At 32.4% G+C, this 22,122-nt stretch overlaps 1 protein-coding gene across 1 annotated transcript; it reads left to right on the forward strand.

Moving 5' to 3' along the window:
• The first annotated feature begins 4,923 nt into the window (after window positions 1-4,923).
• On the forward strand, window positions 4,924-19,626 carry LOC139520306 (zinc finger protein 652-like). The gene is made up of 4 exons (XM_071312839.1): window positions 4,924-5,006; window positions 12,672-13,641; window positions 14,332-14,485; window positions 17,966-19,626. Exons 1-4 carry the CDS (start codon window positions 4,971-4,973, stop codon window positions 19,101-19,103), a joined length of 2,298 nt encoding a protein of 765 aa, XP_071168940.1. The 5' UTR covers window positions 4,924-4,970; the 3' UTR covers window positions 19,104-19,626.
• The last annotated feature ends 2,496 nt before the right edge of the window (window positions 19,627-22,122 follow it).

The following is a 22,122-nucleotide window of genomic DNA, read 5'->3' on the forward strand; positions in this document are numbered from 1 at the left end:
ATGTGAAAGGAGTGAAGGTAAAAAGTGATTATTGTGCTAACCATTTTTTTTATGCCTCAGTTATATTTGTTAATTGTGCTAACCAGTCTTTTGTGCCTCAGTTATATTTGTTAATTGTGCTAACCAGTCTTTTGTGCCTCAGTTATATTTGTTAATTGTGCTAACCAGTCTTTTGTGCCACAGTTATATTTGTTAATTGTGCTAACCAGTCTTTTGTGCCACAGTTATATTTGTTAATTGTGCTAACCAGTCTTTTGTGCCACAGTTATATTTGTTAATTGTGCTAACCAGTCTTTTGTGCCACAGTTATATTTGTTAATTGTGCTAACCAGTCTTTTGTGCCACAGTTATATTTGTTAATTGTGCTAACCAGTCTTTTGTGCCACAGTTATATTTGTTAATTGTGCTAACCAGTCTTTTGTGCCACAGTTATATTTGTTAATTGTGCTAACCAGTCTTTTGTGCCACAGTTATATTTGACTAGTTGCAGTTTGCTGCTTTTTAAAACAGGTTTACAATATTAGTGCTGTATTTGTTGCTTATTTATAATATTAGTTGCTTATTTACAAATAAATCAGAAATAAATTTCATTGTTCTTTCCTTTTCTATGTTCTTCCTTTTTATACGACTGCAAAAAAAATTTTGCGTCATATAATGCTATCATGTCGTCTGCTTCTTTGTCGTCGTCTGCTTCGTTGTCGTCATCTGCGTCGTCGTTGAAGATGCATTTAGATTCCGGACAATTACTTAAGTTTTAGTGAATAGATCTTTATAAATACTAAGCAGAAGGTTCAATACCACTAAAGGAAGGTTGAGATTAATTTTGGGAGTTATGGTCCCAATAGTTTAGGAAAAAGGAGGCCCAAATAAGCATTTTTGTAGTTTCCAAACAATAACTTGTGTTTAAGTGTATGAATCTCTGAAATAACACAAGTTTCAATACCATGATGGGATGGTTAGTATTGTCTTTGGGGGGTTATGGCTCAAACTGTTTAGGAATTAGGGGGGAAACTAGTTTTTTTCTGGTCAATGAACAATTAAGAAAATTTAAAAGCAGTGTAAGGGAGGTAATTAAAAAAAAAATTAAAATACAATGTTTGGTATGTTCAAATTTACCTCCCTTACACTAATTGTAAATTATGTATAAAGAAATGTCAGGTTTTGGACTATTTGCCAAAAAGAAGAGAGGGGGGGGGGGGTATTGCACAAAAGCAAAATATGTATAAATTCAAATCATACTACCAATTCTAAGTTCTTAGCCTACAGTTATTCTGTGTCAGAAACCTAACATGTGTCAAATATATAATACCAATCAAAATTCAAACCTGTATCAAGCACAAATATTGTGTCCATTTTTGCCCCAACTGTTCAGTGTTGGACCTCTGTGGTCCTATCCAGCTGAGCTCAGCAACGCAATTTATTCCTACATATGAGAGAGCAACTTTTAAATATGATTCCACGACAGTCTGCACACATGCCCTCATGTATCAGAGCTTCTTAGAGGTCTGTTAATATAGATCATTTAATTGTTATAGGATGTAATAGTATTTATGTATTTGTTTTACAGATCAGTTTTGCCCAGTACCTCTCCCTAAATGATAAGATGTTTGCAAAGATTGTCATATTTTGCCACCATTTTGATACAATATATTTTACAAAGAGGTTACATTTTCTTTGTGCCTTGCCTTGTAACAATTTGTATTAAAATCTCCTTAATCATCATGAATTGAATACCAAGCAAATGATAGTGCCTGATCATATAATACAGCCCTCATCTGTTTCAGTTTATTACTAGATAAGTCATGCCTCTTCAGCATTTTGTATTTGCCAATGCATTTAAAGACCATGTAATATCTTTTCTTTAGGGATCTGTCTAGCCTGTAATTCCTGCAATTGTGTTCTGAAGACCTATTGGTGACCTTCTGCTTTTGTCTGTTCTATAGTCAGGTTGTTGTTTCTTTGATACATTCCCCTATTTCCATTCTCAATTTTATATTCTACCCTGGAATTTCTGTAACCAGTAAATCTGGTAACTGGAGGTGAGCCATAGACCCAATGAAATGTTTATTTAATCCTATAACCATTTTCAGATTTTTTTATGATATTAAAAAGAAAAGGACTTTAATAGGTGAAATTTTTCAGCAAAAGAAATAACAGCAGAATAAGATCTTTAATTTACCCAAATTTTGTTTTGCTTGGATATATATACAACATTTGATTGCTTGTATACCCATCTACGTTCTATTGAATTATAGTTTTACATACAATTTAGTATTGTCAAAACAAGCTGGTGTTCAATGAGCTAGTGTAATTGTGTATGGTTTGCCTCCAGTCTAAAATGTCAGCATATTTGGTGTCACTTCATGATTGTATATTAAGCAAACTGAATGGTTTGCACTCTAACCAGCCGTATGTTGTCAAGAAAAAAACAGACACTTGCCGTGAAAACAATTTGATATGAAGACAAGCTTTTGTTTCAACTTTTTTTTATTTTCAAGCATGAGTCATTTGCTCCATTTGCCTCCATGTAATTACGGCCCTGCCTTTGAAGGATGTACACACATGGTGTTTTTTTTTTTTAGAAATAGCCTTCACGGTAACTTGAATGCAAAAAAAATCTTTAAATATGTTCTTATTTATAATCTGAAATACGTTAAAATTAATCAATCAAACTGGCAATCTGTTTGTATTTACGGAATGGCCATCTCCAAATATGAGTCATTTACATCATGACTATCATAAGTATGCTCGAACCTTACTGTAGCTGGGAAAACACAGTCATTGTTATTTATAACAACCCTTGACGGACAAAAAACATCATGATTCGATGTGGTAAATCATAAATTTTATTTCAAAAAGTGTACTTTCTTGACATGGATGTTCAGTTCTTATGGTAAAAGCATCTAAGACCTTTTTTGACGATACAAGTCATCAACAGTAAACTGAAACCAGCCTGAAATGACAGAGAAATTATAATTTCAGCTTCAGAATACTAAAGGCATAAGAAAAGGTGGTCACTAGAGTCTTATAAACTCACCTTAACACATACTACACAAATACTACAATAGTAAATGAATTATTATCACTGTAACCTGAAAAAGGGTTAGCTGCAACATATATATTATATGTCTCTGGCTGCAAGTATCTCGCCATGTAGATTGGAAGTACATAATTATACGCCATGTACGCAGGATTCCCTATCTTCTGCGCTGACAATATTATACTTTTAAGTTTACTACCATACGATCCAATGAAATACAAGAAATATTGGGCACAGTATATTATACATGTTATACTTATGATGGAGATCATAGACTTCAATTACAGTCTGTGATACTGTGTGCAAAGATATCACTACGAAACCGTGGTAAAAAAGTGTTGATGTGGGATATAAGGTAAAAATAAACTGCTTCGCTGAGTGCAGCTGGATACGCCTGCAGAGGTCCAACCCTGAACAGCTAAGCAAAAAATGGACACAATATTCAAGCTTGATACAGGTCTGAATTTCGATTGTAACTAAATATTTGACATGCGTTTCCGTGAATAAATGCAGTCAAAGAACTTGAAATTTGTTATATGAATTGAATTCATATTGAATTAAAGGTTTCTTGCTGTTGTGCAATACTAACTGACTTAGTAAATCTTGAAAATCACACTTTTTTTTTTTAAAATGAATAAAATCTTATAACTCGGAAACGTAAAATCGTAAATTTATAAAAAAAAAAAATCAAAAGGGAGCTCTCAGCAATAGATATAAACAATTTACCAAAGTGTCATTGAGTTATTATCCGTAAACTGAAAAATCCCCCCTTTTTAATGAATAAAAACCCAAAACTCTGAAACGGTAAATCCTAAATCTGTATAAAAAACAAAACAGAAGGGAGCTCACGTCAATAGATCTATATTATATAATAAACAATTCACCAAAGTTTGATGCGTATTGGTTGAAGCGTTTTTGAGTTGATGTCCAACATATTGACGACGGACGGACAAACAGACGGTCAACGGTACACCATAATACATCCCGTAAAATGAGGTCAGTCAAAAGATTAGATAAAAATTAGAAATGGGGAAAACTGAAATGCAGAAAAGCTGGATTTAAGAGAAGAGCAACCCGTATATCTCGTCCTCGTCGCTGTTCATGTATGGTTTTATACACTATACATGTAATGATTGTCCTGATTAAATATGTCTGGGCAACAATTTAATATTATCCCCAAAGAGAGCCATGGTGTAGTTGTTAGTGCATCTGACTACTAAGGTTCCTTGTTTGGATCTCCTTCGGCTCTTCCTTGACACCATTTGCGAGTCAATGATGGTCTTGAGGAAACGATGATAGTCTGAAGGGGACGATATAAGACTGACCCGTGTAAAGAGAGAGAACAATATCTCTTACACGTAAAAGACACCCTTGTAGATTTCGAATAAGAGCAGACTCATGTCGCTACAAGTGGAAAGGGATCAGTAATGTAAGTTGATATAACTTGTTTACCAATCCAATATGGTTTGTAATCCGCTATGTCTAGCTCAGACCACACGCACTCGTCTCAGAAAGATATATAAAGGTATATAGGGGGTGGGAATCTAGCTGAGACGAGTGCCTGTTCCTCAGACTAATTTTCCTAGGAGGTCAAATCAATGCATAGGGGCACTAAACCAGCCCCTGTTGTCAATTTCATTAATATTCCTTAGTAAAAACGTTTAGTGTCTTTTTTATAGGAAAAATATTATTGATGATAAAATTCAATTAAATAATAAACAATGGACTATTTTTCCTCAGAACTCATATCATGTCCACGTTCTAGTTTATATTAAGACTTGTGTATTAATATTCTAATACGATTAACAATCAAGTCATCTATGAAGTGCTCCTTACATTAAGGAGGAACATACAGATATTTTAAATAACAACATGTTTTTTCCCGTTTCATTCCCCTGGATGGATAGGACCCCTAAATATTCTAGCAAAAATGCAGAACATTTACTTCACACTGTTTTATGTTAAGGTATTATATACAATCCACATATGTATGCATATTTCGGTAGTAACACATGCGTTTGTGAAAAGGCCCACCCTTTCTTATTTTTGATGGTGCTCATTTCTTTTTAACAGCTTATTATTTCTAATATTCATGTTGTTTGTGGATACATATTATACAAGACTACGATTACAGTTACAGTTATTGTAGTCTCAGATATTATATATTAGATATACATGTAACCTTTTCCAGGGTTTCTATTTCATTGATGAAACATTTGTTTTCATGTTTTGTATTGAAAAAAATCCTATGCGAATCAAGTATGTAAAAAAAGAGTTCCATGGAGGAAAGGGTTTACTTCTGCCCTAGTGCATGTAGTGAAATAATCTCTAAATAACTTTGTCACTGTTAATGTTGAAAGATGACATCAAAATTTGTTTTCATTTTCTGAATTTAGGGTATAATAAATGTGTATTCAGGGTTACAACTATATACATGTGGTCCAAGGACACAGTTATCGTGCTTTGGTTTTGTTGTCTAGGAATATAGTCCCTAGTGTAAACAGTGTATAACTTGCATGTTTTATTTGATACACTTTCCCAATTTATTTCTTGATATTAAAGGGAAACTTCGCCAAAAAATCAAAAATTGATATTATGTTCATTCTGTATAAAAATGCTCAAATTCATAGATATTAAAGTTTTATTCCGCTAGATAAGCGATCACCATCGATTTTAAATTTAGAGTATCAATTCTCTGTGTTCGGCCATTTTGTCTTCGTTCCAGATTAATAACAACGATATGTCTATAAACCACAAAGGAACAAAACTACAGTAACAGATGTAGTCATAATTGCGTGTCGATATCTTGTCAATCGTACGGTTGTTTTATCCGACTAACTAACTTGATACGGAAAATATTCTTATTTTTTTTAAATTACCATGGTCTGTTGTTTTTAAACTGTTGATAATGGAATTAGGTAAAAAGTCAAAGTTGAAATCATAAATAAGTAAATAAAATTGTTTTCGAAATTCTAATTTGTTCATAATTCTTTAAAGTAATAAACTTTTTTCAAATAAATTCTGATCTTCCCTCATCTGATCACCAGCATGGCTAAAGGTATTACTTTCAAAGGTATTGTGAGGGGTGTGAGGTGACACGTCCAGGTATTCAAGCGATTTCCTGTTGGGCTTGCAAGCTCATGCATCGTTTCACTTCTGCAGGTATTGATCAGTGTACACGGCCATTAACTTATAACTTTCCATTTTGAACTATCAGATGTATAATATACAACTCTGTCTTACATGACTTTACTAAACTCATACGCTTGTTTATAAATAATATTTCTGGTGTAAAGAATATTATTCATAAAAATATAAATAATACCCAAAAAATAAGATTTGATGAAATTAAAACTCTATTTAAATATTTTTTCCAAGGGTGAAGTTGGGAAAATGTAATATATACTCATTGTCAATAGTGAAGGACAGATTGGAACATACCAGAAATATTGATTTTAAAAAAATGTACGCACTTGTCGACGATTCGTTTATACGACTGGGGAGAAAGTTACGGCACTATAGCGCAATTTAAAATATATACATGTATACATTGAACATAAGAAAAAAACATATATTTTGAATAAATTGGGCTAAAAGATTTGTAAATAGACTAGTCCACGTATGCCAACAGTATGTAATCATCGAATGTCGATAGACTATTGTATACCAGAAGAAGAAGAAGAGAACCAATTTGATTTAAATACAGGTCGATGTATAATTTGCTTTGGTTCATCGAAGTTGTGGACATAGTAAAATCACAGATTTATATTTTAATATTAAGATTGTTCACGAACAAAGGAAGGAATTCGTCATCACAATTGTTATATATATGCCACTGGACCAACACTGATTATCCCCAAGGGATGTGAATATTTTGCTGGGAAACTATTGAGTATCAAAGTTTCAAATTAATTTCGGGATTTATTTTCTTTCTTGGTATTCAATAACAGAAAAAAGAATAAATTACTTGTTCCGCTAAATAGGGGTATTCTTGTCAGATAAAAGACTTTTAGTTATATTTTAAAAATAGGGAAATATGACATTAAATTGGTTCTGTCTTTTTTTTAAACATCGTTAAAAAGATGTGTGTCTAAGGTGAAAGCCACAAGAACCCTGTAATACTAGTACGAGAGTATAGCATGTAAACATTCCTTCTCAATAATATGGTTGTATTGGAAAGCTTTTCATACAGATTGACAACTCATTGTCCGATATGCATGTAATATTTCCCACATGACGCCCATAGTTCTTTCTACCATCATCATCTTATTCTTTGATATTGCTGTAAACATCGATGGTTCACACCCAAACAAAATGGGAGTAATGTACCTTCAGAGCTTCTCCGTGTTATACACTTGTGAAACTTAATATATAGATGAAATTTCTGTATTGAAATGAATCTTCATCTCACAAACAGGTTTCAAATAACGATTTTGAGTAATCACCTTACAAACCAATATAAACGTATGGCAAGATATAACCATGAAGGAATTTAGTTTTTGTCAAACGCAAGAACTCATCACTATCATTTAACAAGAATAAATTAAAAGATTGATTATGAGAAGGGCGTGAAATATTCGCTGTGTTCAAGAACGCAAATCGCCGTACACTATGTCACAAATGACAAATGTTTGCGAGTAAAACACCTTGGATTTATTTTATTTATACAATGACTTTGTGTCAAGAAATTTGGACTGTGAAGGAAACCCAAAAGCGTCAGAATCGTGGAACACATTTGACTGGAATAAAGAAATTGACACAAGCAGGAACTTTTTAGATTAATGACCGTATATTGAGTTCAGAAAATCGACAAACATACGCATTTTTAATTTATTAATTTACAGCAAGCTCTTAGAAATAAATTTAGCCATGCCTTTCGTTTTTTTGTTTAAAAAAAAACAACAGCAAACATCCTCTGTCCCAATACCCACGATAGAGTCATTAAACAACTCTGTTCTACATTGTAATTATATTTGCATCTTGCATATTAAGGGCCAACCCTATTATTTCAACACTGTTTGAGTTTTCATTTTATTCTGTACTTATCGTACTCGTGTTGCATACCAATGGATTTGCTTCATTTTATTCGGACAACAAAACATAGCTCAGAAAGCAAAATATATTTCATGTAGGTAGTCCAACTTAAGAGAGCATTTCCTCACATTTCTGCTGTTTACTATAAAATAGGTTTCTAAAGCGGCAATTACATGTAGAAAGGTGGTGGCCAATCAGAGATATATACTTGAATACGAATTTGAAAAAGCGGCACCAGCATATGGAGTAAATGTGTCTCAATCTAGAGCTAGCTCAAAGTACATGTATGCTGATTTCGTTGAACGAGGAGTACTGCTTTCTCAAAAGTTGCTAAGACAGGGCTATGAATCATCAAATTAAGGTCATCACTCAATTGTATGGTTGCCATCATGAGCTGATTGGCCATTATGACAAAAGTGTGTCAGAAATCATATCTCAGTGATATTCTTCCTCAGTCATAACAACCTTCCATCATTATTGAACTGGACAAACAAATAACGTTACGGGTGCCGTATACGTTACAGGAAATGCTTACCTTTCCGGAGCACTTGATTTCATTCCTGGTTTTTAGTGGAGTTTGTGTTGTTTCCTACTTATTATTTGTAACTGTTGGTGCAAATGTCTTTTGGTTTTATGAGTCTTTGGTTAGCTCTTGTTATTGTCTTATACACGATACCTAATAGATGTATTTACATGATACAAGCATATTATTACACTTGCATATATATGATCGAATAACATGTGACAAGAAGGTTTCATATGAAATAAAATTTAAAAAATAAAATCCTCCCACCCGCCCTATTTTGTTCAAAAATTTGGATGAAAATCTACTAATTAATTTTAATTGGCCTTACCTTCAAAGTTTAAGACTATACTTCCAAGTATTAATGCATAAATTAAGATTTCATTTGAAAGTGTCATTGGGAGATAATTTTTATGGTTCTATCAAGCTGATCAAGCCCTATCAAGCTGTATAAGTTTACACAGTAGAATACACATGTAGTTATCGTCATATAGTGAAATAATAAAATTGAGAATGGAAATGGGGAATGTGTGACTGTCAAAGAGACAACAACCCGACCAAATAAAAAACAACAGCAGAGGGTCACCAACAGGTCTTCAATTTAGCAAGAAATTCCCGCACCCGGAGGCGTCCCTCAGCTGGCCCCTAAACAAATATATACTAGTCCAGTGATAATGAACGCCATACTAATTTCCAAATTGTACACAAGAAACTAAAATTAAAATAATACAAGACTAACAAAGGCCAGAGGCTCCTGACTTGGGACAGGCGCAAAAATGCGGCGGGGTTAAACATGTTTGTGAGATCTCAACCCTCCCCCTATACCTCTAATCAATGTAGAAAAGTAAACGCATAACAATACGCACATTAAAATTCAGTTCAAGAGAAGTCCGAGTCTGATGTCAGAAGATGTAACCAAAGAAAATAAACAAAATGACAATAATACATAAATAACAACAGACTACTAGCAGTTAACTGACATGCCAGCTCCAGACTTCAATTAAACTGACTGAAAGATTATGATTTCATCATATGAACATCAGGCACAATCCTTCCCGTTAGGGGTTTAGTATCATACCATCATAACATATATGAGAAGAACATAACCCGTGTCATGCCAATAACTGTTTTTAGAATAAATGTGTTTAGTTCTGATGCAAAGACCTTATCAGTGACTCAATATTAACGCCAAAATATGCAATCTTTAATGACTTGACAACAGTATCGTAATTATATCCTTTCTTAATAAGTCTATTCAAAGGTTTTGTAAGTTTCTGAGGTGAATACTGATACCTTTGTGCTCTATAAAGAATATTTCCATAAAAAATTGGATGTGAAATACCTGAACGTATTAGAAGTCTGCATGTTGAGCTATATTTACGAATGATGTCTTTATACAATGTTATACCGATGATAAAATTTAGTAAATGTTTTGACTAGTTTGTGATATCGAAAACCCTGGTGTAATAATTTTTCAGTAATACATAAATTTCTCTCGTTAAAATCTAAAACATTGTTACATACACGAGCGAATCGTACAAGTTGAGATATATAAACACCGTAAGATGGTGACAAGGGAACGTCACCATCTAAAAACGGATAATTAACGATAGGAAATGAAAAATCATCCCTTTTATCATAAATTTTAGTATTCAGCTTTCCGTTAGTGATATATATATCAAGATCGAGAAAAGGGCAGTGGTCATTGTTAGTATTAGCTTTATTTAAAGTAAGTTCAACAGGATAAATTTCATTAATATACATACTGAAGTCGTCATTATTGAGAGCCAAAATATCATCCAAATATCTAAAAGTATTATTAAATTTGTTTATCAGATGTTGTTTCGATGGGTCTTTGCTTATTTTTGTCATAAATTGTAACTCATAACAATACAAAAACAGGTCCGCAATAAGTGGTGCACAGTTAGTCCCCATTGGAATTCCGATAATCTGACGATATACGGAATCCCCAAAGCGAACAAAAATGTTATCTAGTAAAAATTCAAGGGCATATATAGTATCAAAGCATGTCCAATTAACATAGTTTTTTTGTTTATTGCTACTAAAAAATGACCTAAAAGAGTTTGAACATATATATTCACATTCTGATTTTTTTAATGCCCATTTAATTAGGTGTGTGAATTTTTTCTTAATGAGAATGTGAGGCAATGTGGTATACAGGGTAGAAAAATCAAAACTTTGAACAGATTCAAAATCACCAATATAAGCATGCAATTTATCAAGTACTTCCAACGAGTTCTTGACACTCCAAAAGTAATTTATTCCACTATTTTCGAAGGCCTTATTTGAACAATTTATTATCAGGTTTTTAATTGTACCAAGTGTGCTGGTAAGAAGAATAGACAATTTAGTAGTTGAACAATGGCTTGAAGACGAAATATATCTATATTTGTACATGTTGTAAGGGGTTTTGTGTAGCTTCGGAAGCCAATACATAGTTGGGACTTTCATTGTATTTGGCTCTGCTTGTAAAGCGGTGGCTAAAAGTTTATGTTTGTTACAGATTTCGTTTTCTGAAAATGGAGTCAGTTGGAATGTTGGTGAATTGGTGATTTCCTTTTTCAGAACCTCAATGTAAAATTTACGTCAAACAATAATAATATTATTAGCAGCTTTATCGGCTGGGACAAAAACAAATTCCTTCGCTAGTTCTTTTAGTTTATGTTTGATACGAGAAATAGGTTTATTGTGGTTATTGTTTATAGTAAAATGTTCTTTAAAATGTTGAATACGTATATCAACTATCTTCATTACTGAATTAAAAAAAAGAGTCCAAAGATTTTTGTCAGCTTTTTCCTGTTTTATCCATTTCATACAGTAAGTATGGAGTGAGTCGTGGATGATATTACGACACTCATTCCAATTTATAATTGACGGGGGACGATATTTAGGTCCTTTACTGAGGAATGATTTTAACTCTCGGTCTTGAACGATGTTAAGATCTCCTGTTAGGAATATCTGTTGACAGTTCTGATCGTCTTTATACCACAAAATTTAATCTTAATACTAAACAGAGTAAGAACTACCAGTTTATAACATGTATAAGCCTTGCATTTTCAATGAGCATGATGAGGTTTTACACCCACTAAGAAGATGCCACTGCTGGCGGGTATCACCACCCCATTAATCAGCACTTTGTGCTGACTTGAAGTTTCATTGAAGTGTTATTTTTCTGATATTACTGTTTATAAAATGTTTGGATACATTCAAAGTTCTATGTGGTATGTCTACCCTTGGCACATGTAGATATGGATTGCTTAAGCGGTATTTGGCACAACTTCTTGGAAATTTGGAAAATGTTTAATTTCATGCTGTTTTATTTGACTTTGCAATAATTTAAACTTGAGAGTCAATGTCATTTAGTTTCTGGTGGTCATTTGTCTCATTGGAAATGATGCCACATGTTCATATCTTTTAATTTTTTCCTGTATACTCTTGAAAAGTCGGCATGGATAGACCTAAATAAACAAAATCTAATTACGTTATGTTTTAGAAAAAAATATAGCTTTCCTGTATTTCAAAGATATATGGTTTAAAAATGTTGTTTTCTAGGCAATTTATATTTATTGAGTTAGTGGCTTTTGAGCTCTAATTTCAGATAAAAACATGTTTTCCAAATTTTGCTTGAAAGCACATTTTTTATTTTAAAGTTTTTCAGTTGTTCCTTAACTTGATGAAAACTCTTAGGTAAAATATAGTTTTAATACAAATAAAATTATTGACATTTTCACATCAAAGCAGCCAAGCTTTAAAAATGGTTTCTGAATCTTGTTTGCCAATATTCATTTTTTAGAGTATTTGTATAAGTATATACATTTTTTTACCTATACAGTATTTTGAAGAAGAAAAAAAGGACCCAAAAGTCTTTTAGCAACAGAAAGTATTCAAAGATTTTTAGAGCCTTGACCTTAAATATAAAAAGTGTAGTCACAGGAGACTGATGCAGTAAATATTTCCAACAATACATAATGTACCTAAGTTAAATGAAAAAGATGCATTAAGCTTTTTCGCAGACTTTCTAACAATTAAATTAATTCATCTTTTTACTTCCAGCTTAAATCAGCAGAAGATATTTTCCAAAACAATCTTTCTGCAGAAGAAAAAGAGGAAGCCATCAATTTGTTAGTATCTTTCCAAACAAGATGTCTACATTCTGCAAGTACTTCCTTTAGTACAACAGAAGTGCCATCTACCCAGTCAGGCCAGTTATTTCCATCAGATGATGCAAAGAGTACTTTGGATAGGATATCTACCATTTATAGGGCCATTCACGAGGACATAACCCATGAAGCCACCTTAGTTAGTGAAGAAATGTGTAAATTTGAAAGAAGTGGTATGAATAGTCCATCTACTAATAGGTTTGTTGCAGAGGCAATTAATTTTAAAACCTGCAACAAAATTATAGATCAGGCTGTTCAAGACACTACAGAAGATATTACTGCCAAGCCAATAACTACAGCCAGTTATCATACAAGTAGTCATGGCAGTAATGATAGTAATGTTGTAATCGAGGAAAGCTTTTTCGACCATTTTGAGGTGTATGATAATCATGATATTAGTGAAGATGTTATTGCTGAGGAAATGTCCCAGACACCATCAAAAACATGGCCGGAAAGGCTGTCTGCTTCACAGGAGGAAATGATCATTGATGTTTTTCCAAGTTTGTCTAATAACAACGAGAAAGATAGTTTGTTAAATGTAAAAAAAAAGATGTTGAAAAAGTTCAAGATTAAGAGTGACAAAACTGTGGCATATAATTTTAGATGCAGTGAGTGTAACATTGGATTTTATTTTGGAAGGCATTATGACAAACACATGATGGAAACACATCAGAATTTGGATTGTGCGATCTGTGATAGAAAATGTCAGTCATTTATAGAGCTTTCTGATCACTACCAAATAGTACATAGTATGAATGTTTCCATAAACAATATTAATGCTGTCATCAAAAAATATGCATGTAACAAGTGTGATAAAACCTTTGACAAACCCAGTAGTTTGTATACACACCAGAAGCGGGAAGGTATGTATTTCTTTTATTCTCAATCTGGCAGCTAGGATCTGCTTACCCTTCTAGAGCACCTCAGATCATACCCAGTTTTTGGTGGGGTTCGTGTTGCTTAGTCTTTAGTTTTCTATGTTGTGTCTTCTGTACTATTATTTGTTTTTTTGTCTTTTTATTTTAGCCATGGCGTTGTTAGTTTTTTTTCAATCTATGAGTTTGACTGTCCCTCTGGTATCTTTTGTCCCTTTTTTAAGTTATATATATGCAACCTGATTTCCATTATCCTTTCTGGCCTGGCAAATATATAGTCAAACGTATATTCTTTATTATAAAATTTCATTTCAACAATGTTCATGATGTTCCATTAATACATTGTACACCAATTTATTTTAATGTTAATACTTGCATTTTATATACATTGTTTTTGTATAAAGCAAAAGACAACAAATATATTCTGAATGCAGATTTTCGCTAAACCTTAATTATGGTGTTAAATTCTGAAAAAAAATATTTTTGATTGATAGTATTGAAAAAAATGTTCGTGCTTAGTGCTGGAAAAATTTCATATCTCCCCCTTGAAGTTAAATGATTGCTCTCTAAAAGCATCAGTTACAAGAGATGTAAAATGTTCAAAACTGCACTTGCAAATGTGTTGCATTTGAAATACATGTACATGTATGTATCATTGAATTATCTATCTTTTTGCAGGACCTTTTCAGTGTGAACCTTGTCAGCGTGTTTTCAAAACAAGATCCAGATTATTGAAGCATGAACAATCGTTCGCCCATTGCAAGAAAAGTGGACAGAAATTTACATTGGAAAGAAATTTCTTGTGTACTGAATGTGGAAAATCATTTTATTCGTGAGTAATTAAGATAACATATTACATGTATTATGGAAGATTTTCTATTGTCATTTTTCTCCTGCGATGAAAGTTGTGATAAATTAATGATATTTGGTATGCAGTTGCATTGCAATCAGAACATATTAGTTTGACAACTTTTTTTAGGGCCTACCCTCAGGTTAAGGTCCAGTGAATTCCAATCAATTAACAATTTTCCATTTTAAAGTTTTCTGATTAATCTACTTTATAGGAACTACCTACAATATACAATATTTTCTAAATTGTTACTTTGCTGTCTGTATATCTTAGTTTTTATACGCCCGTCGTCTTTTAGACGGGACGTATTATGGTATACCGTTGTCCGTCCGTCCGTCCGTCCGTCCGTCGTCCACACTTCGGACAATAACTGAAAAACGCTTTCAACAATTTCCATGAAACTTAAGTGAATTGTTTATATCTATTGACGTAAGCTCCCTTTCGTTTTTTTTTAATTTCAGATTTTAAGTTTTGGATTTATGGGGCTTTATTCATTGAAAAAGGGGGGATTTTCAACACTTTGGACAATAACTCAAAAAGGCTTTCACCAATGTCCATGAAACTTTGGTGAATTGTTTATATCTATTGATGTAAGCTCCCTTTCAATTTTTATGAATTTCAGATTTTAAGTTTTGGATTTAGGGGGCTTTATTCATAAAAAAGGGGGATTTTCAACACTTCGGACAATAACTCAAAAAGGCTTTCACCAATGTCCATGAAACTTTGGTGAATTGTTTATATCTATTGATGTAAGCTCCCTTTCAATTTTTATGAATTTCAGTTTTTAAGTTTTGGATTTAGGGGGCTTTATTCATAAAAAAGAGGGATTTTCAACACTTCGGACAATAACTCAAAAAGGCTTTCACCAATGTTCATGAAACTTTGGTGAATTGTTTATATCTATTGATGTAAGCTCCCTTTCAATTTTTATGAATTTCAGATTTTAAGTTTTGGATTTAGGGGGCTTTATTCATAAAAAAAGGGGGATTTTCAACACTTTGGACAATAACTCAAAAAGGCTTTCACCAATGTACATGAAACTTTGGTGAATTGTTTATATCTATTGATGTAAGCTCCCTTTCAATTTTTATAAATTTCAGATTTTAAGTTTTTGATTTATGGGGCTTTATTCATAAAAAAAAGGGGGATTTTCAACACTTCGGACAGTAACTCAAAAAGGCTTTCACCAATGTCCATGAAACTTTGGTGAATTGTTTATATCTATTGATGTAAGCTCCCTTTCAATTTTTATAAATTTCAGATTTAACATTTCCGTGTTATGAATTTTTATGCTTAAAAAAGGGGGGATTTTCCAATTTTGGGACAATAACTAACACTTTCACAAAATTTTATGCAACTTTGATGAATTGTTTATATCTATTGACATGAGCTCCCTTTCCATTTTTATAAATTTTAGATTTTATGTTTTCTTAAGTAATGAGTTTTTATACTTAAAAAAGGGGGATTTTATGAAACTTTGGTGAATATATTAATGTAACATCCCTTTTGATTTATATATATATTTCTAGTTGATCATATAAATTCATTTAAAGCATAAAAGACAAGTTAAAAGAGCAACGGGCGTATCATGCGCTCAAGCGCAGCCCTTTATTTAGAGGCCCCATCCACTAGATGGTCCAGTGACTAGAAATTAATTAGCTGTGTTGCTGTCCAATAGATTGTATTTTTCTGAATTTTATGCAGACAGGCAAGACATTTCTCTGTGTCCACAGTCTATCATGTTTATTAATCAGAAGTTTACATTACAGCTAATTTCCTAATGCATGTAAAGCAAAACTTTGGTTGGCTTGCTTGCTTTGTTTGTATAATTGTTTATTCAAGCTTGGTAAATAAGATTGACATCTTTAAACAATATATATATGTATGGGCATAGTTTAACCTGTATATATAATATTTGAATTTAATTGGGTGTTATCCTAATGATTGTACAATATAAAAACAAAGCAAGCAAGCTAACTAAAGTCTTGCTCTACATGCTTTTGGAAATTAGCTGTAATGTGATCATTGTTCTTACATATATATATATATGTACCAGGTAGATAAAATATCTGATTCATGATTTCTCTTGAATGCAATCAAACAGTACTAATTGTTCATATATTTTGGAATATAATTCATACAAGATGCAGTCAGGGGCGGATCCAGCCATTTTAAAAAGAGGGGTTCCAACTACATGTCCCCATTCAAATGCATTGATCGGCCAAAAAAGTGGGGAGGTTCCAACCCCTGGATCTGCAGCTGACATTCATGACAGTTAAGTCTGAATCATATCTTTCATTGTGAACATGGTGAAATTGACAGTGAAATGTAAAATAATAAAAATTCTAAATTCAGAGTCAGAGGAAAATTCTAAAAAGGTCCCTTTTAAGTAAATGGCCAAATCAAAGTTCAAATGCATGAAACAAATGGATAACAACTGTCATATTCCTGACTTTGTACAGGCATTTTCTTATGTAGATAATGGTGGATTTAACCTGGTTTTATAGCTAGCTAAAGTTCTCTGTAAAACAAACTAATATGTCAACAAAGAAAAACAAACAGACATATTGACAAAGCACATTAACATAAATGAAAGACAAGAATACAAAAAAATTCCACAGTACAAATAACACAGTGATAGACTGAAAAGTACAAATAACACAGTGACAGACTGTAAAAGTACAAATAACACAGTGACAGACTGAAAAGTACAAATAACACAGTGACAGACTGAAAAGTACAAATAACACAGTGACAGACTGAAAAGTACAAATAACACAGTGACAGACTGAAAAGTACAAATAACACAGTGACAGACTGAAAAGTACAAATAACACAGTGACAGAATGAAAAGTACTAAGCCACATCAAATGGAGACTACCAAAAATAGACTAAACAGTCAAAGTAATAATTTAAAAAAGAGAAATAAAAAGAAAAATGTAACACTTTATTAAGATGATTAACAAGGTCAGTACATTGAATCTATACTTCAAGACCATCATGTATTATATGTGAAGTTGATATGAAATATTTATCAACAAAGTCTTGGTATCTCCCAATGAAATTTTTTAAGAAAAATTATGACACGCTTTTTGATATACCCCTGGTTCAGTAAAAGGTTGTTGAGACTAAATATTATGACAAAAGTGATGATTTCATTTTTCTCTTTGCAAACTTTCCATTTCTATGAAGCAACATTCCACCAGCACTGGCATTTACAGAACATTGCTGTATAAAAAGTTTATTTATTTATTTAAGTTGTCCAGATGAGACATCATGAGTGATTATATTTTCTTATCATGATTTCCTTGATGTATGTTTTTCTTTGATATATTTGTTAATACATGTGAATATAGGACACTAAACAGAATTATTCAATTCAGGTTTTTTGTTGTTGTGGAGTAGCTGAAAACTTATTTGTATCTGTATTAATGAACACATTAATTTCTCTTTTATTTTCAGAATGAAATATTTAAAGTTACATATGATTTGTCACAACACAGAAAAGCTTTTTTCCTGTAAACACTGTAGTTATAAGAGCCCATACTCAGGAGCAGTCAAGTCTCATACGAGAAGACACTTTGAATCAGAAAGAACATATCTGTGTGAATTATGTGGTGCATGTTTTCATGCATATAAAAATCTAACAATACACATGTCATTTAAGCATAGTGATGCAAGAAATTTTAGCTGCAGTTCGTGTTCATGTAAATTCAAGTCAAGACAGGAACAGCTTCGTCATACCAGACTTCATCATTCAGAGATCAAAATGCAAACATGTTTTTGTGGGAAGGAGTACAGACACAAGACAAGTCTACGTAAGCACACGAAGTCTGTTCATGGTAGTGATGCAAATTTACCACCAATTGTCAGAGTTGAGACACTGGACCAGCCTACCAAATCAATATATAAAGACGACCAATCAAAGCCAAAACCAGTTAAGGTAAAGAAAAAGAAAACGGAACGTAAACCCTTGTCTGGCTTTAAAAAAATTATTATAGCAAGATCTCGTGATAAAGGAGCCATGAAGTCAAACTTAAAATCGGTCATATCCACTTCAAAAAAACCAAACCAGGAGTCAACAAATAAACCAGTAAATAGTAAGAATATTGCTGAAGACAAAGAAGTGTCCTTAATGTATGAGAATGATAGTCTAGATATTAACAAAATTACCAAGGAAAGATATAAAAAGATACTTTCTAAAGAAAATGTTAAAAAGAAAGACATGAAGATAACTGAAGTCTCATGTACTGATACTGATTGTCAATCGAAACTTGTGGAAAATAGTCAAATTCCATCAAAACAAGACAAAAAGTCAGTAGTCAATCAAGCACTGGTAGAGCAGAAAGCAAACAGTTACATACAAATTGATCATAGTTACTGTGCCGAGAAACAACCAGTTATTAATCAGCTTAATGGAATACCTCACCCGACTAACTTTTTTGTAAATAATACACAACAGGCCTTTTATATTAACCCACAACAGAACAATTATATCAATTTACAACAGAACACTTATGTAAATTTACAACCGGCCGGTTATATTCAGCCTCAACCACTGTATATTCCATTGTTTACATTTATGGCAATGGGGCAGTAGGCCCTCTTCCCCTTAATCAAGGGGTCATTTTACCACAATAAATGGATGGACTAAATTTTATATGGACATTTGTCACAGGTTTCAATGTCCTTAAAAAAAATTGTAATCTAGACTTTTAGTAATATTGGATAGGATTATTTAGTTTCATTATACATGTAATACATGTATTTATGATAAAATGATTATCTTCAAGTTTCCTGTACTGTTAACGATGAAATTATCTGTCGACCTAACAGGTATGAATGTTAATTATATATATAGGGTGGACCAGCCTTCTTGAACAATTGCTAAAAATGGTATAAATGTATCAGTTGGCCAAATTTTGTTTTTGTTTGTTATATTATATAATTTTAGATATATATATTATAAGATAAATTTGTTGTTGAATTCTCATTTGTTAGTTATGACTGTATTCTAAATAAGTAACTTTGTTTTTGTTAAAAAAAAAAATCTAAACTTGACCTGACCAGTAATTGTAAATTGTATCATGACTCATTGTGTTGATTAAAAGATTCTTAACCATTGCTCTCTTATATCAATGTATATTGTTCAGTTTACAATAGTTTGATGCATCCCAGATACCAACTGAATACTTTTATTTTCAACACCTGATGATTTTTACCAAACACTGGATAACAGGAAACACAACATGGATGTGATGACAATTTGATTTTCCATATTAAGTTTGATATCAATTCCATTTATTCCTAGATATCAAAGCCAATTGTTGCTAAATATCAAGGAAAACCTAGCTAAGATTCAAAGTCATATGTTGTAAGATGTCAATACCATTTATTCCTGTATATCAAGTCCATAAATGGATGTGACTAGATGTTATTGTGAAGGTCATATGGTGCTATGTATCTAAGCAAAAAAAAACATGTTGCTAGATATCAATATCATAATTTGAATCTTATAAATGTAATCCTTATGTTTCTTTAGATAAATACCATGTGTTGCTAGTCTAGTAGATATCAACAGATATAAAAAAAAAAGTGGTATGAGTGCCAATAAAACAACTCTCCATCTAAGTCTCAATTTGTAAAAGTAAACCATTATATGTCAATATCAAAAAGAAGATAGGGTATGATTGCCAATGAGACAACTCTCAACATGACACAGAAATTAACAGCTATAGGTCAACATATGACCTTCAACAATGAGCAAATCCCATAACGCATAGTCCGTTAAAAAGGCCCAAAACTTACAGATGTAAAACAATTCAAACGAGAAAACTAACAGCCTAATTAATGTAAAAAAAAACCGTAAAACATATATGTAACTCAGCAACAAACGACAATCACTGAGTTACAGGCTCCTGACTTGGGACAGGCACATGCATACAGAATGTGGCTGAGTTAAACATGTAAGTGGGATCCCAACCCTCCCCTTACCTAGAACAGTAGTGTAACAGTAAAACATGAAGAACAAACTGTATAATTAGTTGAAAAAGGCTTTACTCATCAGATACAAATAGAAATACATAAAGTAAATACACAGAGTGGACGTGGGAGGATACTTGTACATCCCAACAACAAAAAGACGCTAAGTAAAGATCTGAGAGTACCTGCAGTAACTACAGTTTATATAGCTAGATATCACACGCACATGTTGCTAGATACAAAATCCATATGTTGCTAGACCTGACCAACAAACTCATCTTAGATACCAGGATTGAAATTTCGTTTATACTCCAGACGCGCGTTTCGTCTACAAAGACTTATCAGTGATGCTTGAATAAAAAAATGTTAAAAAGGCCAAATAAAGTACGAAGTTGAAGAGCATTAAGGACCAAAAGTTCGTTAAAGTTTTGCCAAATACAGCTAAGGTAATCTATTCCTGAGGTAGAAAAGCGTTATTATTTCAAAAATACAAAATTTTGTTACCAGTTCAATTTGTTGCTAAATATCAAGTTCGTTATGTTACTAGATATTGAGGCAACAACTTCCAATAGTAGTAAGTTCCTATGTAGATAGACATTAAGACTATGTGCTGACAACTAATCAAAATGATGAAAGATTTAAATATAAAGATGGGAAGAACTGATATGATTTTGGATGAGACAACTATCCACAAAATCCTAAATATCATGCATATAGGAAACTATAGGTCAAAATTAGGTCTTCAACAATGAGCAAACGTAATTCCACATAAATAGCTACGTCCATATGTTTCTGGATATCAAGTTCATATGTTGCTAACTTCTCTGAAATTTTGGTAATTGAACATTTTTGTATAGTAGCCCAATATCTGGATATCCTGAAAGAATTTTAAGTCATATCAAAGAATATTTCAAGATCTACACATTTCAATTGATAGAAATATTTTAAAACAGATTTTAGGATATCCTGAAAGCGAATAAAATAAATCCTTAAATCGATGTGTACTAATCGAATTTCCTGAAATCAAATTAAAGAATTCAGGATATCCAGAAATCGAGGTACTGTGCAAAAATGTTTCATAGGAGTGTTTGCACTTAAATGAGTGTATAAAGAAGACTTATCATCTATATCATCACCTTTACAGTTAGGAGTGATAAAAATCAACGTTCCCAATTTTCTTATGTAGAATAAGTTACTAACAAGAATTTTCTATATTACATGGATGCCCCACTCACACTGTCCATTTTCTATGTTCATTGGACCATTAAAATTAGAAAGATCATATCATCGGGAACATGTGTACTAAGTTTCAAGCTTCAACTTCATCAAAAAGAATGTAGGACAGAAAGTCACAGGACAAAAAATCACGGACAAAAAGTCACAGGACAAAAAGTCACAATTCATTTTTTCTGATTATTTTCTTTGAATAAAAAACGCTTATTTCTACAAAAATATTTTTGTATTTTTCTTAAACTATTGTATATAAACCATCTTTTTAAACAAAATATATCAAAAAAATATCAAAGATTATCAAATAATTGTTAAAAAAACGAAATGTCAAAGTGACTTGGCACTTAAATGGCTTCATGGTGCCAAGAAAAACATCTTTTGCATGATTAAAATTAAATAAATCTTCA

Source organism: Mytilus edulis, chromosome 4, assembly GCF_963676685.1.
Source record: "Mytilus edulis chromosome 4, xbMytEdul2.2, whole genome shotgun sequence".
NCBI classification, from domain to species: Eukaryota; Metazoa; Mollusca; class Bivalvia; order Mytilida; family Mytilidae; genus Mytilus; species Mytilus edulis.

Excerpts from the sequence above, each read along its gene's own strand:
- LOC139520306 (XM_071312839.1), top strand. The coding sequence starts at position 4,971 with ATGCAGAACATTTACTTCACACTGTTTTATGTTAAG. Across the intron at positions 5,007-12,671 it reads TCACACTGTTTTATGTTAAG|CTTAAATCAGCAGAAGATAT; the intron begins GTATTATATACA and ends TTTTACTTCCAG. Across the intron at positions 14,486-17,965 it reads TGTGGAAAATCATTTTATTC|AATGAAATATTTAAAGTTAC; the intron begins GTGAGTAATTAA and ends TTTTATTTTCAG.